Source organism: Prionailurus viverrinus, chromosome B1, assembly GCF_022837055.1.
Source record: "Prionailurus viverrinus isolate Anna chromosome B1, UM_Priviv_1.0, whole genome shotgun sequence".
Taxonomy (NCBI): domain Eukaryota; kingdom Metazoa; phylum Chordata; class Mammalia; order Carnivora; family Felidae; genus Prionailurus; species Prionailurus viverrinus.
The window spans coordinates 161,416,771-161,442,238 of NC_062564.1; the positions used below are offsets into that span (position 1 = coordinate 161,416,771).

The following is a 25,468-nucleotide window of genomic DNA, read 5'->3' on the forward strand; positions in this document are numbered from 1 at the left end:
GGGTAAGAGTCTGTAATTTCAATGGAAGCTGAGTGTGTAAGATCTAGAAGAGCCAAAAGAATCTAGTTAGTTGTTAAAAATATGACTATATATGTATATATAGTAAGAAGAGAATAACATTTCAAGTTTCATTAAAATACAGCCATGTGGATAGTACTAATACGAAAGCTGCATCACAGATAGAATCCTCTGGATCAATGATTCCCAGATGCGCAGATGCTTTTCACTGGCCTACAACACTAAGAAACAAAAGGATAGAAGAGAGTTTCTCATAAAGGGAAATGTATTCATTTTAGAAGTCTGAAATTATAGTCTTTTTTTTAGTGCCAAGATAAAAAGATAGTGAAAGTGGGTGTCAGGATTTCTTTTTAAAAGTATTTACTTGGTAAAATTAAAAATCGGTGACTTGATAAATCTCCAAATTTTATTTTTTTAAATTTTACTGATGCATGAATTTTAAAAAGACTGGAAATCAATGATCTTATATTACTGTCATGTGATCAACAGATTATTGTATTCTTCTGTACAGAAGTTACACATGTTGAATATATACACATTTGCCAAAAACTTCACTGCACAGACTCTGTTCAAGTGTTGTCTTATCCATGATGTCATATCTGACTAAATTCTCAGTAACCTCACTTTTGATTAAACCTTTAGCACACACACACACACACACACACATATATATATATATATATATATATATATGCACACACATATATACATATATATACATATGTATATATACATATATATATACACACAGACACACACACATACACAAACTATGTATATGTAGTCATACAATTAGCAATTTAATATACGCATTGCTATAGAGCTTTAAGTACATTAGTCTTAATGACTCCTTATAAACATCTCGAGTTTAGGAGCCATTTCTTATTCTTACATGTGGACTTCAGCAAGTATTTAATAGGCACATAGTGAAAACCTGGTGATTGACAAAGAAATGTACTATAATATGGTAATCAAATTTTCCCAGTTAGTTTGTTCTACAACTAGGAATAGAGATACCCACTTCCCACCTCTTTTGCTAGGTGACCTGATGCACTGAATTCAACACACAGAAAGTCTCTTTTCTATACTTGGGACATCCTCCTCCTCCACTTTCTTCAGCATATCCCAGGTTGTTGCAACATTGTTTTTTTCAACATGCATCACTCACATATAACAATACACATTAGATTTTCAGAACTGGAAGCATTCATATTAAACAAAGCCATTAGTTTATAAGGCAAGGAGGCAAAATCATAAATAACTGCATGTTACAACAAACAATTAAGGGTGTAGAAAGGACTACTGTTTACCTACTGGTATTTCCAATACCATCTACAAATGTGGATAACATCACTATCAACAATGTCATTTTTAAAAACTATGGAATTGTACAGAAATAGGTATTATTGAAATACTAATGTAAGAAAAATGTGATTAGTATTTACTACGTGACTTCTGGATTTACTTTTTTCTTGATACTTTCCAGGTCAAATGAAACGTTAAGAGAGTCTTCCCCAATATTTCCCTCATATGCTTAGCTAGGAGGTCTTCCTTTATGTTTGCATATGTTACTGCTATGAGGACATTTACCCTACCTGAGTATATCTGTATCTCCCTTCCCTAGACTGTGAGCTACTCTGGGACAGGATTAGCCTCTCGTCTATCCCAAGTAGATGCCTGGTATGCATCCCAATCACCTGGTAAATGATTTCTAAATAAATGAAGGAGTGAATGAGTGAAAGAATGACAGGAAGAAAGGCAAGCAGAATGAGATTAAATGCCTTTTTGGCCAAAATAAACTTTTGACTATGGGACATGAAAAACCTGCTATAAATATGGTTAACAGGCAGCTTAAGTCAGTAAAGTTATAATCTATAAAGATTCTGCTGCTGTTAAGTTTAGCAAACTTTAGAGGAAAAAAAAAAAAAAGAATCAGAGAAGCTTGAGCCAAATTTGATGTACTCACAAGCACCGAAAGAAAGTAGGACCTGTTATAGAGTTGAAGGAGGGCCTGAGTAAACTAATTGGAAATAAAATATAGTAAATACAATTGTTTTAGAATACTGCAAAGTGAAAACAAAGTAAGAATACAATGTTTCAGACAGCATTTCTTGACAAACAAAATTTCTCTAGTTTTTTTTTTTTGTCTAATAACCCTAATAAGAGATGAAAAACATAAGAAACCTATTTTATTATGGCAGATTAAAATACCCTCTGTTCAAATCCCTTTAAGGTACTCTTAATATTATTAAAAGTAGTATTATTGCCACAACCTTAATTATAACCTCCTTTTTCATATAAAAATTAAATCAAATGGAATTTACAACTGAGCTATAGTCATTTTCCTCATATATATAAATACATAGAGCCAATAACATTTAAACTACCAAATCAAGTCCTGGTTCTCACCTCAAAATATTGAAAAATAAAATAGGCCAAGCAGTAAACATATAAGTTTGGACTTATTTTTATAAATAAGAACATTTAAATGTATATGTAACAAGTAAGCATTGTCATTTGATTTCTAGAATCAGAAAGTTTTAGCTGAAGGAACTAGACTGTCTACCTAAGGAGGCAGTTGAGGCCCATTGTACTTCTATGAGCAAATACTTAAAAGTCTTATTTAAAAATCTTAAATCAAATAAAACTGTGAAGGATTATACTGTGATCCCAATTAAACACATTATATTTTTGTGGAAATTTAAGTTTAAGGTAATATATTAAGTAGCTACAGAAACATGCCAGTTTTAATAATAAAATAAAATTACCTGTTGAACAAAAACATTGTTGAGGTGACTGGCCAGTCTCCGGGCAAAATGCTCTCGCAAATCACTGAAACGCTGCTGTTGCTGTTTGACTGCCAGGAGCATGTCATGGCCTGAAATCAGAATATTTCTTGACTGATTTAATGCGTAAAAAGATTTCTCGGATCTCCAGTGAATACATTTTTTAAAAATTTTCTTAAAAAAATTTTTTTTTATTTTAGAGAGAGAGAAAGAGAGACAGCTCAAGTGTGAGCTGGGGAGAGGGGCAGAGGGAAAGAGAGAGAATCTTAGGTAGGCTCCAGGCTTGGTGCAGAGCCCGACGTGGGGCCTGATCTCATGACTCTGGAATCATGACATGAGCCCAAAGAGTGGGATGCTCAACCAACTGAGCCCCAGGTGCCCCATCAATGAACACATTTATAATAGTATCTGAATTGCAGTTTTGAAGAACCCAAAGTTTTATTGGTTTATTTGTATGCTTTATAAAGAAAAGTAAGCAAGAGAAAAAAATATAACACAGTGGTTCTCCAAGCATCATCGGGGAACTGTTGGAAATGTGGAATGTAGGGCTTTCGCCGAGACTTACTGAATCTGGGGGTGAGGCCTGGTAATATGTGTTTTAACAAGCCCTCTCCAGGATTCTGAGGCAAACTGAAGTTTTGGAGCCACTGGTTTAGCAAAACCTCATGCTCTCTGGTCTAATCAAAGTATCTACTTTGTGCTAGCTTCTACAGACTGTACTAAAGAAAAATCATTATGTTAACTAGAGTCCTTGATGGTCAGAGGAACGGAAATGAAAAAGTTTTTGGTACCAACAGAAACATATTTTGAAATAAGGGAAGCTTGTTTGAGGAGCTAATACTAAAGTCACCCTAAACCACTTGCCTCGTGTATTTCTTGTCAAAACCTTATACCAAGTTACAGGCTTAGTCTCAGATTCTTGGTCAGATTTTGTCATTTCTAATGAACATTACCTGGTCGAAGAGCTACATTCATGCACTGTAGAAGGGCATCTGCGGCATTGGTGCAGGCCTCAATGCCTCTGGAGGAAGCAAGATCTCCTTCCTGAAGGGCCTTTATATGACCTTTGGCCAAGTCCATGTGGTTCTGGAATATATATAAATGTACCATCTGCACATGTAATGTGGGGAAATTTATAGGTAAGATGCTATTCAATCCTATCATAAAGTCTTTGGAATTATTTTAAATCCTATTTTCATAAGGACATTAGAAAATTTTTACAAATGGGTTTTATATATTATCATTAGATTTTTTGTTTTGTTGGTGGTGGCAATCTACAAACATACTTACCACAAGAAACTCTATTTCAGACAGGAGTTTTACATTATTAGTGTTACTAAGATGAATTAGGTGGTTGCTTTCAGAGATCTGATCCATTTGTTCTTTTACGCTTTGGAGCATTTCCTCATAACTGCTCAGTTTCAATTCAATCTGATCTACCTCCTTTAAAGCCTCATCCAGCAACTTCATCAGGATGTTCACTTGCTTTTCAGAGGCCATGATTGATTGGATGTTAGCCTACAAAGTGAAAAACAAAAGTAACTCTTATTATTTGAACGTATAAAAGAAGCGTTAAGATGAAATATTTCTAAATCCCTTTGACAACTGAGTAACACAGATTGGTATATATCTATGCATTTATTTTAGTTTATCACTTTGAGATTATGTTCTACGTTTTACACAGTATTTCAAGAAGATACACTTGCCTCTCTATCAAGGTTAGGAACCATGCCTCAGTATTTTATATTTCCCCAGATTTCACAAGTAGGGTTCTGTCCCACAATGTATCATCAGTGCTGATATATTCCCAGTTTTGACACTTCTTCCAATTCCACTAGCTAAATTTTCTATACTTCTTAACATTTTTGTAAAATGCTAAAAAAAAAAAAAAAAAAAAAAAGCATAATCACCTGTGTAATACCTTGGTCAAGAGGGTAGCAGTGGTATACCAGTCTTTGGAGGATACACAGAACTAATCTATAACTATAGTACAATTAGTATTTACAGAATGTGGAAGAGCCACAACCATAAGACCACATGACCAGAGACTATATATCCATAAGATAGCTCCTTCTATCGTCTTCTTTCCTCTTTTTTTTTTAAATTTTTTTAAATGTTTATTTATTTTTGAGAGAGACAGAGAGCCAGAGTGCAAGCAGGGGAGGGGCAGAGAGAGAGAGGGAGACACAGAATCGAAAGCAGGCTCCAGGCTCTGAGGTGTCAGCACAGAGCCCAACATGGGGCTTGAACTCATGAGCCTTCGAGCTGTGAGATCATGACCTGAGCTGAAGTGGGCTGCTTGACTGAGTGAGCCACCCAGGTGCCCCTCTTTTCTCTTTCATTTGCAACTATTGTATATTTTTTTCCCTGGGCAAAACAATAACAAACCACCATCCCCTTATCATTGTTTTCTAAGTGATTCTGACTAATTGATTCTAAATTTCTTGAAACATGGAAGCTGTCAAATCCAAAATAAAATTGGAAAGCAATATGATAACTTGGAACATATATGCAATATTAATTAGAAAATAAAACCCAGGGGCGCCTGGGTGGCTCTGTCAGTTTAAGCGTCCAACTTCGGCTCAGGTCATAATCTCACGGCTTGTGAGTTTGAGCCCCGCGTTGGGCTCTGTGCTGACAGCTCAGAGACGGGAGCCTGCTTCGGATTCTGTGTCTCCCTCTCTCTCTCTGCCCCTTCCCCACTCATGTTCTGTCTCTCAAAAATAAACAAACATTACAAAAAGAAAAAAAAAGAAAAAACATAAACCACCAAGCCACATTAAGAAAGCAGGTAACATGGTATGAGCAAAAAACTTGGACAAGGATGAAAAGAATTTCATTCCACAGTTGATATGCCGTAATTTCACACATATTATTTTATAAGCTATTCATAATAATTCAACTATAAGTACAGCCCAACTGTAAGAGTCAGCAGAGTACAGAGCCATTGAATATATCTCTTAAGTAGCAGACCTGGGGCTTGAACCTGTCCAGGACAATTTCCACTTTAACATCTTGAAGTTTCTTCTAGGCTTTGCTTCGAGTGAATTTTATAAACTTGTAAACTTGGACTATTCATGTAATCTCATAAATTTTGTACCTTTCATATATAAAATGCCCAAATTCTTTAAGCTTTTAAAATATTCCTCATTCTCTGAGGGTTTTTCTTAAATGCTTACTTTGTGTACACAAAACAAAAAATACCATATGGTCTTCTGTTAGATTTTTCTCACATTAGTGGTGTTATTTTTAGCTATATCTTTTAGCTCCTTACTTTCTAAAGATGCGCATTTAGTTTATTGACTCAGAAACCATGCATGCAAATTAAAAAGAGCTATCCTAAAACATTTTAGCAGAGGAGCCAAACACCCTTTTTCCCTGGCTCTCTTGTTTTCACTACACTTATTCTGCTCCTTTGGGGTAAATGAAATGATTTATCTTAACCTAATTTTTCTATTTCTTTTTTTTTTTTTAATGTTTATTTATTTTTGAGAGAGAACATGAGTGGCAGCAGAGACACAGAATCCGAAGCAGGCTCCATCCAGGCTCTGAGCTGTCGGCACAGAGCCTGATGTGAGGCTTGAACTCGTGAACTGTGAGATCATGACCTGAGCTGAAGTCCGATGCTCAACCGACTGAGCCACCCATGTGCCCCTAATTTTTCTATTTCTAATTTGTACCTATTTTTTTTTCCAAACCACAAAAATGCTACTCTTTTGCACTGGACTGTTCTGTAGTGTTTCAGAGACTGGGGGGAAGCAACCCCCAAGTTGTTTCTGGTTGGCTACTTTTTACTTCCATCACTTCATGTCAAGAGCCACCCCCAAATCCTGAACCTCAGCCAACTGCCTTCACTAGCCTGACTAATAGGAATGCTTCTGTCTTTTGAACAAGAACAGTGAGACACATGGCATCTGGTAATGTGCTTACAGAGAAAGATGGCAGTAATCACATTATAAAGGCTTAAGTACTAAGGCAGTAAAATTTGAAGATCCCCAGTCTTCTCAATCCACTACACATCATTCACTCACAGACTGTAAAAAAGTCTTACCCCATCTAGCACCTGTAGCTCTCTGGACAACCTTTCTGCAAAGGCCTCAGCATTAGAGATTGCACATTCACAGCCTTCCATCATTATTTCAATATCCTGCTCTTCTCTTGCATTTAACTCTTGGTAAACATCTACTACTTCTTCATCACCTCCTGTCACACTCTGATTTTCTCCACTTGGAACAGATTCTTTAAAAGGGTAAAAATAAAAAATTAAGTAGTAAAAAAGTAGGAAGGACAGTAACATGGTACTTATAGTCAGTTATAAGCACAGGTCACATTTAATGGCTGAAAAATAGGAAAAAATGATTTAGAATATTAAAAAAAACCTCTTATTTTTATGAAAGACTGCATATGTTAATATAATGTTTACTATAACAATTATTATAACAAATACAAAGCATGCAGTCTAATTCACTCACTTATAAGTGTTAGAACAGGCTTTAGTACAATTTCCCCAAATATAATTAAACTAAAAAAAAAAATACAAAACCAGAAACAAAACATGTGCCCAACCTATTTTTCCTATGTGAGGTGGTTGTTGCACTAATAAAACAATGATTATGAATAAAGGACACATAAAAAAGAATTTCCTTTCCTTTTATTCCCCTGGGTAACATTTTTCTTCTGTTCTTTTTGTCCTTATTATGTTTTTTTTTTTTCAAATAAATTTTAATTGAAATGAAAAATGCATTCACATTTTGGGTATTGAAAATATTAACTGAATTTTCCTTTTCTTTTTTAAAAAATTTTCATATGCATTGATAAAATTTCTAAAGATCAGGTATAAAAACATTCGCAACAAGTCTGTAGGAACAAGAGCAACAATAATATGGCTATTTGAAATTACAAAAATTTAAATGGTCTTCATGTCTTAACAAAAGACCAAGAGATGAAATGTGAGATGTCTTCTGGATAAATGTTCCAATTCAATTTTTTGACAAAATACAGTCAGCTAGTGGAATTTTATGTAAAGCTTGAGGTCAGGAGAGGTAAAGTGAAAAAAAAATTTTTTTTTACTCCTTAAATAAAATTCTAAATAAAGCTACTGATTTTCATAAACTTAACGGGACACAATTTAAATCACAACCTCTGGACACTTTAAATATTCATTATTTTGTATGAAAATGAATATTTATATTCAGCATGACTTGGCATATGTTAATTTGTTCTAGAAAAAAACAACCAATTCAAAGTAATAAATGATTTACTCCTAAGAAAAATAATTTGGCAGTCTTAGATAATGTCCCAGAAAAAAAAAAAGGAGGGGAATAAAACTTTTGGTACAGGCAATTACAGATTACAGTATATAAGTTCTTCAGACAGGCATCACTTAGCTCCTTGTCCTCTGAACAAGTCCATTTTAGTTCACTGTGGAAATGCTAAATTGTCATATCTGACAGTTTATTAGCCACTAGGGGGCAGGAACTGCCCAAATCATTCTGTACAGCTCCTTACACAAGTGGATATTTAAAATAAACAAATACTTTAAGTGATCATAATGGCTTCAGAAGTATTTTCTCTTCCATGAAATAGTCCTTTGGAGGTCAATAATGAATCCTATCATTAATTTTATTACTATATGGATTTTGTGGTAATAAACTTGTCCCTATGCACAATTTCATAAAATATGCAAACAACAGTACATAACAATGGCAAGTAGTAAAAATATATGGAATAGAATAAGAAGAAAAGGTGTTACGCACCTTCTGTAACTTTAGGCAGTTCTGGAGAGTAAAAAGGTATGAAAAAAGCAGAGGAAAGTAAGCAAAGAATATTAGCTGGGTAAAAAAGTCTACAGGTTTAAAATTTTTAAATACTACCCATATTTCATTTGAACTTCTGATACCTTGAAGTTTAAAAGACAATGTCCAAATCAACTACAAAGTGAAAAGATCCATAGAAGCTAAATTTCCAGAGTCAATTCCCTCATTCTTTTTCTGATAATGACTAAAAATAAATTTATCTTTCTATTTTCTTTCTTTTAAGACATAGCACTGACTAGTCCTTGGAGAAAACTGGGAAATAGATCATTTCCTGGGAATTATTTTTAGGTCAGCTGTGACTCATGCATTTAGTCTAGTTATTTTCACTCAAGGCCCAAAAACTTTACCCAGACATTCCCTCACAATAGATTAGTCATAAAACACTGTTAGAAAAGACGAGATTAGAACAATTTTTTAAAAAAACCACATGAGATACCAGTTCAAACTGGCTTTTCAGGATTCAAGTCAAAGATTTTTTTTTAAATCTGGTTATAATAATGAAAAAGAAAAAGCCAACAAAAACTTGACTCTACTTCAACTGCTAACAAAATCCTCCTTTAAAAACCTTCTGCTGAGAAGCCCCACTTACTAGCATAAACATTCAATTGTCACCAATAAAAAAACCACTAAAGTCGACACTGCTAGAATTCACAATGAAATCTTACTTGGATGATTATTTATCTCTTAAAAGTAGATGGTGATAATTTCTTATTTGTTTTCTAGTATCATCCAAAGCTTAGACACGTTTATTATTTTAATGGGAATCAACGGCTATGATTTAAAAATTCTTTAAAACATTCAAACAAGTGTGCAAACATTAATAAAAGATATTTTCTGAACTCCACTAAACCAAAGCAACAGTTAATTGGTTTACAGGAAATGATTTTCAAGATGAGATCCTTAAGGATCTTCACAGTATTCCTAAAACTGATCTGAATTAGGGATAACTTTTATAAACATGAAAATGTCTACACTGTTTTAGGCCCTAAAAAATTAAACGCCTTTCTTTTTTTTTTTAAAAAGCTAGACACTTCGTTCTAAAAAACAGCAATATTCTTCTCACTGATTATGGTAATATTTCTTAATAAGGGAAACCAGGTAGCGTACATATTTTCCCATACCATTGCCTCAATAAAATGTATTGGTTTAAAACACATCATAGGCAATGAATAACTTCTGGAGATACACAACAATTAAAAACAGAATAGCAATCATTCCCTCATCAAATTGTTCAACCTGAAACGGCTAAATAAATAAATAAATGCCACTCAAAACAAATTAAACCACTATTCAAGGAATGAAAAATTACCATCTATTTCTTGATGGTCATTCCCTCAACATACTCAAACTGCCAAGACACTGGGGTCTAATGTTGGTGAGATGCCACCCCTGCGGGCTCCTACACAGGGGCCCTACTGGTGGGCGTAGCACAAGACCTAACAGATGTGACTTGCCTCTGCCAGTTTCAAGCATCAAACCTGAAACCAGTAACGGGCTTACTAATTACTAAGTGTTGGGAAAGAATACAGTACTATATTTCAGAGGAAATATCCACAGTCAAACAGAAAAGGAAGAAGTAAAACAGAATAGGGAAAAGACAGAGGCAAGTGGCTAAGCAAATGAACAGTTTGAAGCATCTGAAGCTGCCGTTTTTATAGGTCAAAATGGTTGAATATCGGCTACTTCAGATGTTTCAACCAAATAGAATGAAGGTCCTATTTTAAAATGCTAATGTATAGCTTAGGACAAATTTAAATATTCTTTCTAATATATATTATGCAGGACAAATCTGTTTTTTCATCAATAAAGAGGAGAAACAACTTTCACCTGCATACTGGCTGTTATTTCAACTGCTTTCTTTGAGATAAAGAATACAACACAAATTGTATCCCCAAAGCATAGAGAACCATGTTCTTACAATGTTTATGTCTTTATGAAAGAAATTTTAAAATAATAAAATCTTACTGTACACTTTTAATACGTAACAGTAGAGTTTTTGTCTTATAACACAAAATAATCCATAGTAACATCCCTGAAGAAACACTGATCAAAAATATCCTATTTAACTCATGTCTAAGAATTTTACCCTGATAATATAATAATAATAGCTACGATTTATTGAGCACTTATTATATACCTCACATTGTTCTCATCATGTTCATATGTTAAGTCACTCAGTCCTCACAACAACACTACAGGGAGGATACTATTACTATCTCTATTTCTGAGATAAAGAAAATTGAAACATAGAATAACCCAAGGTCACATAATTGGTAAGTAACAAAACCAGGATTTAAGCCCAATCAGTCTGACTCAAGTTGTGTTCTTGATTACTATGCCTACACTCTGCACAAAAATACAGCTACAAGGATATTCATGTCAAAGCTGTTTAAAATAAGCAAAATTTGGAAATTTTAAAAAAATGATTAAATAAATTATGGTATATCCATGAAATGGAATACTATGGTACCACTAAAAATAATGTATTTAATAACATGAAAATGTTCATTACAAAAAAAAGTATGTTAGAAAACAGAATGTGAATTTCCTTATTTTAAAAGTGTTTAAACATGCATAGAAAAAACATTAGAAGACTAACAAAACGCTAACAGCAGTTATCTCTAAGAATTAAGTTTATAACTGATTTATATTTAGTTTAATGTATCAATTTCTATAATGAGTAAGTATCACTTATGCAATAAGAAAAGTAAGGTAAATCAGTGTTCTAATAATTTTGAGTAATGTCAAATTATATATACACTTGTAGATATACTTGATTTTACATATACATTTTTATTTCACTTTACCTTCCAAGAGCTGTGAGCTAACATTGACAAAATCAATTTTCTTCCGGAGATATCGCTGATTCAATTTCCAAATGCATGAAATAAATGCATTCTTTTCAGCAGTGCTGCTGGCAACCCATTTATATATTTTTTCAAAATGTAAATCAAATTCAGGATTTTCCTGAAATAAAAATATACAAAAGATATTGTTTTTTGATCATATCCCTTTTTCATTATTATAAAATTGACATTCAATAAAATGAAAAGCTGAAGCTGTTCTTAAAGAAAGCTTTTTCTTAAAGAAAAAAAATCACCATTAAAAATCAGCCAAGTGACTTACAGAGAATGATTCAGAGAATTCAATTTATAGGAAAAACTTTGTTTACCTCCCAAAAGAAGTTGGATAAAAAAAACAACACAGTGTTTTAGTAATTTCCTTCCTATGCCCCTGAAGTATATGAGTGGAAGTTTAAGATGGTAAAGCTCTGTGTCCCAACTTCCTAGTCTATGAGGTGACAATGGTCTCCAATTTTGATGTGGTCATAATTTTTCTTTTTAAATTGCCTATGGGGTTTTAGAGTCATACCTATCCTTTGATAATGCACTATTATTCATAACTGTAATTTGACACTAAATCCTTTGTAAAGAATATATCTTCTATATACACAACATGTGAGAAAAAATACAATCTACATCCCAGTGTGGTTTCCGAGAACAAATGAGATGAAAAGCATGGACTGATTCAGTTCTCAATTTTGAAAATAGAGAATAATTAAAGGTGCCTCAAAAATAAAAAGTTCTGGTTAGCATGGAAGTTCTTTCGAATGACAAAGAAGCTCAACTCTTGTGAGAGAAGTGCACCATGCTCTCTCTATTTCTTAAGCCTCATTGCAGCAGTAACTTCATACCAGCCTACTATTTCTCCCTTGAATGTAGAATCACCTGTCATATAAAAGATGAAAACATATGGATGTATGCTGTTCTTCACATCCAAGGAATTAAAAAATAGATTCAAATGTTCTTAATGTTCTACAAGAAGATAATAAAATATATTCAATTAATTCAAAGTGTTATTTACAGAAGGACAAAATGTAAATAAATGCCTGAAAGGTAAGTGAAGTTATATCAGAGTTTCACTTAGAAAACTTGGGATAATTTAGGTATCAGGACTTGAGCTGGTACAACAATAGCATTATGGTAGCATGGAACTACTAATTAGATCAATAAGCAGAATTGGAGCATCAAAAGATAAAAAATTGGCATTTATAATGAAGAGGTAATTGCATTATTACTTATAAAAAAACCTAAGAGTATTGGCAACTAATCCAAAACTTGATGGGAAATGATCTCTTCCCTGGGAATATTTCCCATAATGCCATAAAAGAAGCTGAGTGCTCCAGTGGCAACACTCACACAAATCAATGTGTGACACTAAATGGCTAATGTTAGGCTATGTATAAAAATTTTATGTTTTATATCCATATATAGTGTACACACGCCAAGGTGCCTACATAAAATGAAAAAAAAATCCATTAAGAAAGCGAGCAATGAGGCATCAGCTGTGAGAAAGCATTCAAATAAGCATCAGCAATGTTAGTGAATTATGCAAGTCAATGGGGTTATAAAGTGCAAAACTATTGAAGGAAAAAGCCTCTTTAATAAAGACGCATTTCTAAAAAGCCCTTACAGTATTTTCTCTTAACCAGAAACCTACCAAAAAAGTCTCTACTCTTGATCTTTTCCCATGGTAACAGAATTTATTAAGTAGTTTACTGAAGTGTTTTGGGTGCCCCTTAGGGATAAAGCAATGGCCCACTGTGCCTAAAATACTTATAAAAAGGCATTCTCTACATATGTTAGAAATCTGAATTCTGAATTGCATATTTTAGATACATGAAGCTCCCCTGAAGTTGTTTTTGCTTCATTTAAAAAGTATTTTGAACCTGACTCAACTGCCTGTCATTTTGTCCAGCTTTTAGTTCCCCAGAAGTCTGTCCCAGGATAAGGACAAAGTCAGACTTTTATTTTATTGGATTATTCTACGGAGGTAGCTTTTACGTCTCTGGACCTTTTAAAAATAAATGTGTGAGACTGGAAGGGTTAAATCAAAGGGCATCTGAAATTACATTAATGTAAGCCTTGCTATCAGCCCATCACAAAACACTTCCCAGATCCCTGGAGGTGCCTTTGGTTGCAGAGGAAGATGAGGGGCAAGGTTAGAGAGGCTGAGGGGGAAGGAAAACCTAACTTAACCAGAAGAGCTCCACTTGGTTTCTTTGAAAAAAGGGTATTGCTGTGAAAAGCCTTGACTTGTCGGAAATAAATGTGGTCCTTTCACATGACTGTCACATTATTCAACTTTCTTAAAGTTTGAGTGTGGCTTAAGTGAGAAGTGTAATATTTACATTCTTATATTTTAGTCTTTAAGTTCCTTAAAATAAAGTGTTTAACTCACTATCGCTTCCTTTACTTGAGCCACAAATATGAAAACATGGTCTCAAAAGGCCAGCCTGGTTGCCTCAGATGATGATTTTACATTAATTTGTGAAGACTAAGAAAGATTCACTTCGGTTATAGTATTACACACCATTTTGAACTAAGTTTTACCAAAACAATGAAGGTTTTTAAAAACCCACTCACACGACACTTTAAAAGGTGTACTTATATATGGACTTTATACTAAATATATAATGTATATAAATCTATATAAATCTATAATCTAATCTAAATATAGAAACACCTAGTTATTTTGCTCCAGTTTACATAACTTGTGCACAAACATAATTGTAGCTCAAAAAAAGTAAAAACAATGAAACATACATACGTTTTTATTTTAGTTGCTTGAGACTGAGGTGTGGGAAATGAAAGATTTAATGATACATTTTAAACTAATTCCGGCTTAGTTGGTAGAGCAGAGGGTCACAAAACAAGAAGTGTAGGTCATCTTAGAAGACATAATACCATGTTATAAGATGAAAGACACTTTCTGAACACAGGTCAAAGAACTAAGAAAAACGTACTTTAATAGCATCCTTGGCATCTACCACAGCAAGGTCTCGAAGGGCCCAAGCAATCTGCCTTTTGTAGAAATCTCCTTTGTCAGATTTCTTGACTTTGACCATCTTCACCTGCACGGGGCGTTCAGTTGTCACTGTTGAGTAAAACATACTTTCACTAGAAATAGTCACTCACTTATTCTTCATCCATTCATTTACTCATTGCAAATACAGTTGTCAGGTGCCTGTACATGATACTAAACCAGTATTATATATTATGTTAAACCAGTTAGGAGTAGTATTTCCTAACACATGCTATGACCGAGGGATGCACATAGTATCAAAGGAACATCTAAATCTCAGACGACAGGGTCAGAGAGGCAGATTCCTTGAGAAGTAAAGCTTCAGACCAGTTTTGAAGGAAGAGTATGAGGTAGATAAAAAGAGTCCTAGTGGTGCCTGGGTGGCTCAGTCAGTTAAGCATCCGACACTTGATTTCGGCTCAGGTCATGATCTCACAGTTTATGAGTTCGAGTCCCACATCGGGCTCCATGCTGATAGTGCAGAGCCTGCTTGGGATTCTCTCTCATTCTCTCTCTCTTTCTGCCCCTCCTGCACACATGTGCTCACTCTCTCTTTCAAAATAAATGAATAAACTTTTTAAAGAAAAAAAGCTCTAAAGAATGACTGCCATACATAAAGCCAAAGGGGCTTGAAAGAGCATAACACCGATTCAGAGAACAATAAGTAGTTCAGTATGGATTATACATGTAATAAAGTGGATGGAAACAAAGTTACCAAAAGAGATGAAAGTTCAGATCACAAAGGAACTTTACCTGAGGTTGTAGGGGTGCTCTTAGAGGATTTTAATTGGGGAAATGACATGCTCTAACTTGTTTCTAAAAATTACTCTAGCAGCAGAATACTGGATGGATTGGAGTGAATACCAATACATTAAAAAATTTAGGTGAAGTGGTTAAATCTCTAAAAAATGTAAATTACCAAAAATGACTTAAGAATAGAAAATCTACAACCACTAAAGAAAGTGAAGTGAAAAATCTCTCCCCCAAAACTTAGTCTAACACAGTTTTACTGGTATCTTTTGCCAAGCTTTCCAAGGAAACATTCCAAATGCACATAACTATTCCACTGTACAAAAAAAAAAAGGGAACACTCCCAACTTACCTTATGACTTTGGTTGCAAGGCCAAAGACAGTATACAAAAGAAAATTACAAGACCATGTCACTAATGAACATGGGTGAAAAATCTTATAACTACAAATGTACAAATAGTTATGAATAAATACTGCATTGGCAACCTTAATCCAGGGGCATATACAAAAGATAATATTTTACCAAGTGTGAGATATACATTTTTTCCCACATTTTAACATCTCTGAAATCAGAATATGCCTTAACAATCGAAGTAATATTGCAGCATTTTTTAGTGGTGCATAAAAAAATAATATATGCTATAATAGATGGCATATAGTACATCATCACTGAGTTAGGTTACTCCAATAACTCAATTTATTATTTGAAAAACCAAGTACCATTACTCACCACACTAACAAATTAAGGAAGAAAAGTATATGATAATCTCAATGATTTGAAAAAGCATTTGATAAAACTGAACATCCATTCATGATAAAAAATCAAAAAGAAAAAAAGTAAGAAGTCAGGAATAGAAGGGAACTTCCCTAGTACCGTCAAGGATAGCTACAAAAAACCCGCAATTATCATATATGATAATCCCTTTGAGATCACTGTATTGATGGTCCTAACCAGCAGACAAAAGTAACAAAAATAAATAAAAAATATAAAGACTATAAAGGAAGGAAGAAAATACCACTATTTACAAAGAGTCTATGGACAAATTATTAGAATTAATAAGAAAGTTTAGCAAGATTGATAGATATAGAAATCCACATAAAGAACCAATTATTTCTAGATGCTAACAATAAATGATTTTTAAAATGTATTAATGTTCAATAAAATTAAAAGCTTCTGCTCTGCAAAAGACAACATCAAGATAATTAGAAGACAAGCCACAGACTGCAAAAAAAAAAAAAAAAAAATTGCCAAAGACACATCTAATAAAGGAATGTTATCCAAAATATACAAAGGACTCTTAAAACTTGACAAGAAAACAAAACAAAACAAAAAACAGATTAAAAAATGGCCAAAGACCTTAACAGACACTTCCCCAAAGAAGATATACAGATAACTAATAAGCATATGAAAAGATACTCAACACCATATTTCATCAAGGCAATGCAAATTAAAACAATGAGGTACCACTACACACCTATTAGTATGGCCAAATTCTAGAACCTGACAACACCAAATGCTGACAAAAATGTAGAACAACTTTCAAACATTGCTGGTGGGACTGCAAAACAGTACAGCCCCTTTGGTAGAGAGTTTGGTGGTTTCTTACAGAACTAAACACATTCTTACCATATGATCTAGCAATCATACTCCCTGGTATTTACCCAAAGGAGTTGAAAACTTATGTCCATGCAAAAATCCACACATGGGTGTTTATAGTAGCTTTATTCGTAATTGTCAAATTGACAGTCAAGATATCCTTCAGTAGGTGAGTAGATAAATAAACTGGTACACTCAGGAATGGAATATTATTCAGTGCTAAAAAGAAATGAGCTATCAAGCCATGAAAAGACATGGAGGAAATGTAAATGCATACTACTAAGTAAAAGAAGCCAATCTGAGCAGGCTAAATAGTATCTGATTCCAACTATATGACATTCTAGAAAAGGCAAAGCCATGCAAACAGTAAAAAGAACAGTGGTTGGAAAGGGTAGGGGCTGGGGGAGAGATGAACAGGCAGAACACACAGGATTTTTAGGGCAGTGAAAATACTCTGTGACATTACAATGGTGGATACATGCCATTATACACTTGTCCAAACCCATACAATGTACATCAAGAGTGAACCCTAAGGGAAACTATGGTCTTTGAGTGATTATAATGTGTCAATGTAGCTTCATTCTTGGTAACAAATTATTGCCAATGTTGCCAGTGGTATTGATAAAGGGGGAAGCCAAACATATGTGGGGGCAGGGGGTATAGGGAAATGTGTGTACCTCCTTCCTCAATTTTGTTGTAAACCTAAAACTGCTCTAAAAATTAAAGTCTTAAAAATGTATTAATGCTGGGGTGCCTGGGTGTCTCAGTCAGTTAAGAATCCGACTCTTGGATTTTGGCTCAGGTCATGGCCTCGTAGTTTGGGAGATCCAGCCCGAGTTGGGGCTGACAGCATGGAGCCTGCTTGGGATTCTCTCACCCTCTATCTGCCTCTTCCCTGCTTATATGTGCATGCTCACTCTCTCTCTCTCTCTCAAAATAAACTTCAAAAATATATTAATGCTAATAAATTATTATTTATGATCGTATCAAAAAATCTAGGAATAAATACAACATAGGTGAAAAACATTTAAAACTATACAACTTCTTGAAAGCCTTTTAAAACTCTAAAACTAGGGCGCCTGGGTGGCTCAGTCAGTTAAGCATCTCACTTCAGCTCAGGTCATGATCTTGCAGTTTGTGAGTTCGAGCCCTGCGTCAGGTTGTCAAGCTCAGAACCAGGAGCCTGCCTTAGATTCTGTGTCTCCCTCTCTCTGCCTCTCCCCTGTTTTCACTCTCTCTCCCTCTCAAAAATAAATAAACATTAAAAAAAGAATTTTTAAAACGCTAAAACTTATTGAAAGGCATTAAGAAGACCTAGATAAATGGAGAACTGCACCCTGTCCATTGACAAAATGACTCAATATTATGAAAGTGCAAGTTCTCTTCGAACTGAACAACATATTCAAAACAATTCTAATTAAAATCCCAACAAAATCTGGAACTTATCAAATTGATTCTAAAATAAGTGGAAAAATAAACAATCAAAACAAGACAAAATTAAAAACCAGATATAAAAGAGAACCCAGAAATAGGCACACTCACATTCATCACTACAAACACGGACACAGGTAAATTAAAAACTAAAACATGAGGGGCAAAATTATAAAAATTTTAATTTTTTTTAATGTTTATGTTTCAGAGAGAGACAGAGTGTGAGCAGGGAGGGGCAGAGAGAGGGAGACACAGATCCAAAGCAGGATCCAGGCTCTGAGCTGTCAGTACAGAGCTCGATGCAGGGCTCGAACTTATCAACTGTGAAATCATGACCTAAGCCGAAGTCGGACACTTAACTGACTGAGCCACCCAGGTGCCCCCAAATTATAAAAATCTTAAAATACAGTGTAGGAGAATACTTTTATTACTCCAGGGAGGTGTGTATGTATATATAAAATATACATGTATATTTTAAACACTTATATTTGAGGGGCGCTTGGGTGGCTCAGTTGGTTAAGCATCCAACTTCAGCTCAGGTCATGATCTCACTGTTTCTGGGTTCAAGCCCCATGTTGGACTCTCTGCTGACAACTCAGAGCCTGGAGCCTGCTTCGGGTTTTGTGTCTCCCTCTCTCTCCCCCTTCCCCCTGCCTGTGCTCTGTCTGTCTCTCTCTCTCAAAAACATTGAAAAAATTTTTAAACAAAAGCAGAAGCCATAAAGGATCAGATTGATTTGATTTTACTAAACTTAGAAATTTCATTAAAAGGCATCATAAAAAGCTAATACACAAAGCACAAACTGGAATGCATATAACCAACATAAAATCAGTAAATATATAGAACTTGTACAAATTAGTAAAAGGACAACCAACACAAGAGAGAAATGAGCAAAAGGCTTTAAGACAAATTTCTAAAACAAGGAAAGTAAGCGGCCAATAAACTCATGAAAAGATTTAATTCATCAATTCATTATTAACAGGGAAATGAAATTTCAAACCACAATGAGATATTTCACACGCTTAAGTCTGTCAAAGCCAAGTTTTGGCTAGGATGTGGGGAAAGAACACAAAATACACACTGCTTGTGGGATTGAAAGCCAGTGTAACTACTTTTGAAAAAAATCTGGTAGTACAGTAGTGTTGAGCATTCACATACCTATAATCCAACAATCACACATTTAGGTATCTACCCTAGAAACTTCTTGCCTGTATACACTAAGAGACAAGGACAAAGATGCTCACAGAAGGGCTGTCTAAACAGTAAAACCTGAAAACAAACCTAATGTTCATCACTAGTAGGATGTGTAAATAAATGGTACTCTCATAGAGTAGAACACTCATAGGAGTGAAAATCAAAGACTTATGGTTATATGAAAGAACGGAAATAAAAGTCATCAACATGAACACAATGCTGAGTGGAAAAAGTCACAAAAGAATATATGCACTAGGATTCAATTCATGCAAATTTCAAAGAAATGCAAAACTAAACAATATGTTATCTGAGATTACAAACAAATACAGACAGTAAAATGATAAAGAAAAGCAAAATTCAGGATACCAGTTACCTCTTAATAAGTGAGGAAAGGGAATGGGATTAGGAAAAGGCACACAGGGGATGCCTGGGTGGCTCAGTCGATTAAGCATTGGATTCTTAGTTTCAGCTCAGGTCATAATCTCATGGTTTCATGGGTTTGAGCCCCACATTGGGCTCTGCACTGACAGCTTGGAGCCTGCTTAGGATTCTCTCCCTCTCTCTTTCTGCCCCTCTCCAGCTCATGTGCTCTCTCTCTCTCTCTCAAAAAAACCCAAAAAACAAAAAAACAACTTTTTTTTTTTTTTTAATGGAAAGGGCACACAGGACACTTCAAAGGTAATGGTAATATTCTTCTTATACTGGGTAGTGAGCACACGTGTTCACGGTATGGCTAGTCTTCACACCTTATATATATGGCATAGATTTTTTGGTATCTACTCAATATTTAATTAAAGACAATTTTTTTAAAGTTATTTATTTATTTTGAAAGGGGGGGCAGTGAGGGGCAGTGAGGGAGGGAGGAACAGAGAGAGAGGGAGAGAGAGAATCCCAACAGGCTTAGTGCTGTCAGTGCAGAGCCCGACTCAACTCGATCTCACGAAGTGTGAGGTCATGACATGGGCCGAAATCAAGAGTCAAATGTTTAACTGACTGAACCACCCAGGCGCCCCTTAATTAAAGACAATTTAAAAAAATGAATTTGTTGGCCCAACAGTTTTTCCAATTATAGAGACAACGAGAATTTTAAAAACAAGGAGGAAAAGTCCCCTAGGGACTAAAACAATAAAAGAATGCCAAACAAGAGCTTTTTCTTACTAAATACCCACCTGTGGCACACAGAAAACAGTTCTTTTTCTTTTTTCCTGCTTTGCAGACATTGACAATACTCAGCAGGCGTTCATCATTTGGTGTAAAAATATCTCTTTGTAAAGCATGCTTGATTGCTGTCATTTTTAATCAGCTAAAAAAATTGAGAGTATAGATATTAAGCTTATTCTCAAAATCATTCTGTCCTTCATTGTCCCATTTGTAATTTAAAAAATGATCTTATTTATAGCTAATAAGCATAGGAAGAATGATTTAATACATCAACATATCTATACCATAAAAATAAAAAGCTTTATGTTTGGAAAGGAAATTAGAGAACCAGTGTTATTAAACTTTAAAATCTTTAGAAGTGCTTAGCAAATACTATGATACAAAAAAAATTTTTTTTAAGAAAAAAAACCCATGCTCAATTTTTGAATATAAATTTTCTATATAAAGAGCTCTTATAACTCAACAATAAAAAAAACAAATAACCCAATTAAAAACTGAGCAAAGGATCTGAATAGACATTTCTCCCAAGAAAATACACAAATGGCCAATAAGCACAAGAAAAGATGCTCAGCATCGTTAACCACTAGGTAAATGCAAACCAAAATCAAATATGTATCTACCTAGCACTTTATACCCACCAGAATGGCTAAAATTAAAAATACAAGTGTTGGTAAAGATGTGGAGAAAAAGGAACTCTTTCATACATTGTTGGTGATTGTAAAATGGTGCAGCCACTTTGGAAAACAGTTTGGCAGTGCCTCAAAAAGTGAAATATAAAATTACGATATGATCCAGCAATTCCACTCCTAGGTATATACTCAAGAGAACTGAAAATATACATCCACACAAAATGTTGTACATGTATGTTCATAGCAGTATTATTCACAATAGACAAAACATAGAAACAACTCAAATATCCACCAACTAATGAACTGATACAACAAAATGAATATCTACACATTGGAATGTTATTTGGTCATTAAAAAGAAATGAAATACTGATACATGCTACAACACTGATGAAACTTGAAAATATTATGCTAAGTGCAAGAAGCCAGTTAAAAGACCACAAATTTTATGATTCTGTTTGTATGAAATGTTCAGAGTGGACAAACCCATAAAGACAGAATGATTTATGGTTGCTAGGGGTAGGAGCAAGGAGAAATGGGGAGTGACTGTTAATGAGAAAGGAGTTTCTTTTGGGTGATGAAAATGTTCTTGAATTAGTACTGATGGTTATATAACCTTGTGGATATACTAAAAAACTACTGAATTATATGCTTAGGTGGGTGAATTGTATGGCATATGAATTATATCTCAATAAAGCTATCATAAAGAAATAGGTTTCCACTTACCTATTTTTCTCACTTAACTCAATGTCTTTTTTCAAATATCAACTTAAGTTAGATATTTTTAAAAATGTCTTTTCAACTTTATTTTGAAATATATATATTTGTGTATATATTACTATTTCCAATGTAAATGTGTAATACTTCATACAGGTAAGCTTGCTTAGGAAATTAACTTCTAACACCCTTTATATGGGAAAACGAAGAAATTATGAGTTTGAAATAAATGACACAGAATGAATTTTTACAATATGATGCCATTTTTGGAAACTAGGTTATCACCTATACTTTACTCAATCTGTGAAACTTCGATCTCTGCTCCAACTCAGAAAATTGCTTTTCTCACAAAAAATCACATTTTCCAACTTTCATTCCTTTTTCACCTCATCTTAGCCTCTAGTCTTCTGACCTACCTCTCCTTCCTGTTATCATCTACCTGGCCTCTCCAAGCTTAATTTCTTTTCCACTTAGCCTGCAGGTAGCATTCACCCACACTGTCTCCTTCAATTATCTTACTCTGTGGACTTGTTCACCATGTTTTATCAATTTCCATGAACTGTATTTTTCTCCACTTCTCATGGAATACCATATACCACTCAAGAAGGCCATATGTCCATGTTCACTGCATTCATTACAAGTATCTAAATCCAGTCAAAGCTAGACTTTCAGTGTTGCTCCACAATCCTTTAACACTTCCTTTGAGGACCCCTTCCTACTCCCCATCAATGTGCTGCAAATCTTTATTCACCTTCTTCAATTCCCAACTCTGCTGTCAGCCTCCACCCTCTCTGCAAATGATGTCACCATCTACCCTGCAGAGGCTATAGAAGCCAATTTTCCCCAATTGTTTTCTTCTCCATCTCATTACATCTTCACCCATCCTAACCTCTATTCCACCTATTGCAAAAAATTTGTGTCCATTTTACTAATCACTTAATATGTTCTAGGGCCTAGACACTGCATTAAAAGCTCTACTCCACCCGATGTCCAAGATACACTGCATAACGGCCACTGTACATTTCTATCTCTGGACTTTGTTCGTGCAATTTCCTTTTCCTGGTATTCTTTTCCCCCTAAATATTCCAACCCATTCTTCCAAGATCCTGCTAAAATGTCACCTCTTCTGTGAAATAATCACACATACAAGAAGAATAATTCCTTTTATATTTCTCAAACACTTCCCCTCTACTCAGCTAACATAGCACTTACAAACCATAATTTCTAGTTAGTTGAATTCTCTCCCACATTAAAGGTAGCTCTTTGTAGGAAAAGATCATACCTTATTCATCTGTGTATTCCTAGAACTTGGCAAAGACCTAGCAGGCATTTCAAAATTAAGCAAAATGATAGCACCAAATAACATGACAACTATAGTTTTCCTAAGATTTCCCTTTCCAACTCACATTTGTAAGCAAATGTCCAGGTTCAAAATCTGTCATATTTGATTATCCTCCTCCATTGTCAGCACGAAATCTGCTGCCACGTTCTGCTGATTTCTCATCTATATATAATTTACCCTTCCTTTCTGTTCCCACTGTTAACACACTAATCCAGGTTCACATCAACCAAGTCCATTTAACAATTCAGTATCTGGTTATCTCTTTGCAAGCTTCCGCAATCTCCAAACCCTTGATAAACAAATAATATTAAAACACAGCTTTCATCACAACATGCCACCGCTCAACATTTTCCTAAGGTTCCCATATACAAATCTTCCACTCCAAGCCCTCTGCTCAGTGCAGTCTTTAAATCTTTGCTTAGGTGCTTTTCCATGCAGGGAATATCATCTAGCCAAACCCTAATTACACTTCATGGTTTATATGAAATTGATTCAATAAACATCTTAATCCAAATTGATCTCTTCTTTCAATTGCTAAGGAACTTCCCTATTTACTAAACAATCAGGCACTTGCAGTCCAATTGGTCCATGAGATCATAAGCTTAGAGATCTCAAGAACTCCCTTGAAAGAGAGAGGAAGAGGTGCTCCAGCAAGGTTCTGTGTTCTTTCTTACGCAGTCAGCAAGTACCTCTTGAGATAACCTGAACTGAATAATAAAAACTGGTCAAATGAGTGGCTGATAGTGGCCAACGTTTACCACACCATCCCTCTTTGGACAAAATCAACAACTGAGTGTAAGGTAAGTGTAAAGCAAGAGAGGACTGGTTATACCTCATAAAGGAGCTAGGCATAATGAAAAGCACTATGGCACCCTTATTTATTCAGCAAATACTGATGCCTACTAAGGGCAATGCACTGTTCCAGGTTAGAAGCGAGTATGACAGACATGTTCACGAAGACAAGAACAGCCGTGCCTTCGTGGCATTTACATCCTAAGGGTCGAGTCTTTAGAGTATTTTCGTGTAAGTCAGGGAATAAATCACTAGAAATCCTCTAAAGCTATTTTCCGGGTTTAAGAATCCACGTCTCAGGGCACCTGGGTGGCTCAGTCAGTTGAGCTTCTGACTTCAGCTCAGGTCATGATCTCACGGTTAGAGGGTTCAAGCTCCGCATCGGGCTCTGTGCTGACAGCTCGGAGCCTGGAGCCTGCTGCTTCTGATTCTGTGTGTCACTCTCTCTCTCTCTGCCCCTCCCCTGCTCACGCTGTCTCTGTCTCTCAAAAATAAATAAATGTAAAAAAAAAAAAAATTAAAAAAAAAAAAAAAAAGAATCCACGTCTGACCACGTTCCAGAAGCAGTCAGCCACTGCTTACTGTGTTGGTTCTTGTTTCCTTAAACTCAGTTGGACCATTACACAGCGTGACAAAGAGTTTGTCATTGTGAGTGCCCGCGTGGGTTACGCCCCGTACGCTATCGAGACAACATAGCAAACGGGAGGCACTGTCATCCAGAAAACTGTGCATAGAGACAGGGGAATGCGCCTTAAAGATTTAGAAGAAATGTGTATTTGGACAAAGAAGGCACTGTTACGCCCTCCTCTCCAGGTCCACGTCAAAACACGAACGATCACGGCCGTTTTGCACAAATGAAATCTGGTTCTTATGGATGAAACCAGGAAGGGATGTGTGAGGATTGCGGTTAGCCCGCAGGGCAGCAGGGAGTTGGTGGATGCTCCTAGCGGGCTTTGCGCCTTACCCAGACACGGGGCGAAAGGGAGGCCAGACAGAGGAGTGAGAGGTACCCGACCCCGGACGCGGAGCCAACAGATGGGCTGAAACGCTGCCTCAGACCTTGGCGCCCGCCTGTCTGCTAGTCTCTCCGCGCCGATGAAACTACCGGGCAGCCGCGGCCCAGGGCTTACCACAAGGCTGGACCGAGCCCGGCTGTGCCGAGGCGGGTCCTCCAAGACGGAGACAGGACAGGGCCCCGACGGCCACCGCTACTAGGATGAGCCCGTCAATTTAGCCGTGACCAGGGAGCTGCCGTTCCGCCACCACTTCCCACTTCCGGGCACGTGACAAACCACGCCGGAAGTCGACCCCGTAGAGAAGGAAGGCCAGGCGGTGATGGGCGTGGTGAGGCGGGGCAAAGTCTCGCTGGAG

At 35.6% G+C, this 25,468-nt stretch overlaps 1 protein-coding gene across 3 annotated transcripts in view; it reads right to left on the reverse strand.

Annotated features, from left to right (window-relative positions):
- EXOC1 (exocyst complex component 1) overlaps positions 1–25,389 on the reverse strand; it is a 61,917-nt gene extending 36,528 nt beyond the window's left edge. For 2 of the 3 annotated variants that reach the window (XM_047855874.1, XM_047855872.1), the window contains exons 1-8: positions 25,228–25,389; positions 20,627–20,760; positions 14,427–14,557; positions 11,428–11,587; positions 6,856–7,043; positions 4,095–4,322; positions 3,758–3,890; positions 2,787–2,896 (exon numbers count right to left, since the gene is read on the reverse strand). In XM_047855874.1, coding sequence (XP_047711830.1) covers positions 2,787–2,896; positions 3,758–3,890; positions 4,095–4,322; positions 6,856–7,043; positions 11,428–11,587; positions 14,427–14,557; positions 20,627–20,750 — 1,074 coding nt within the window. In that variant the 5' untranslated portion in view covers positions 20,751–20,760; positions 25,228–25,389. Of the gene's footprint in view, positions 1–2,786; positions 2,897–3,757; positions 3,891–4,094; positions 4,323–6,855; positions 7,044–11,427; positions 11,588–14,426; positions 14,558–20,626; positions 20,761–25,061; positions 25,195–25,227 lie in introns of those variants that run through there. The other variant, XM_047855873.1, reaches the window with a different exon arrangement.
- Between the last annotated feature and the right edge of the window lie 79 nt (positions 25,390–25,468).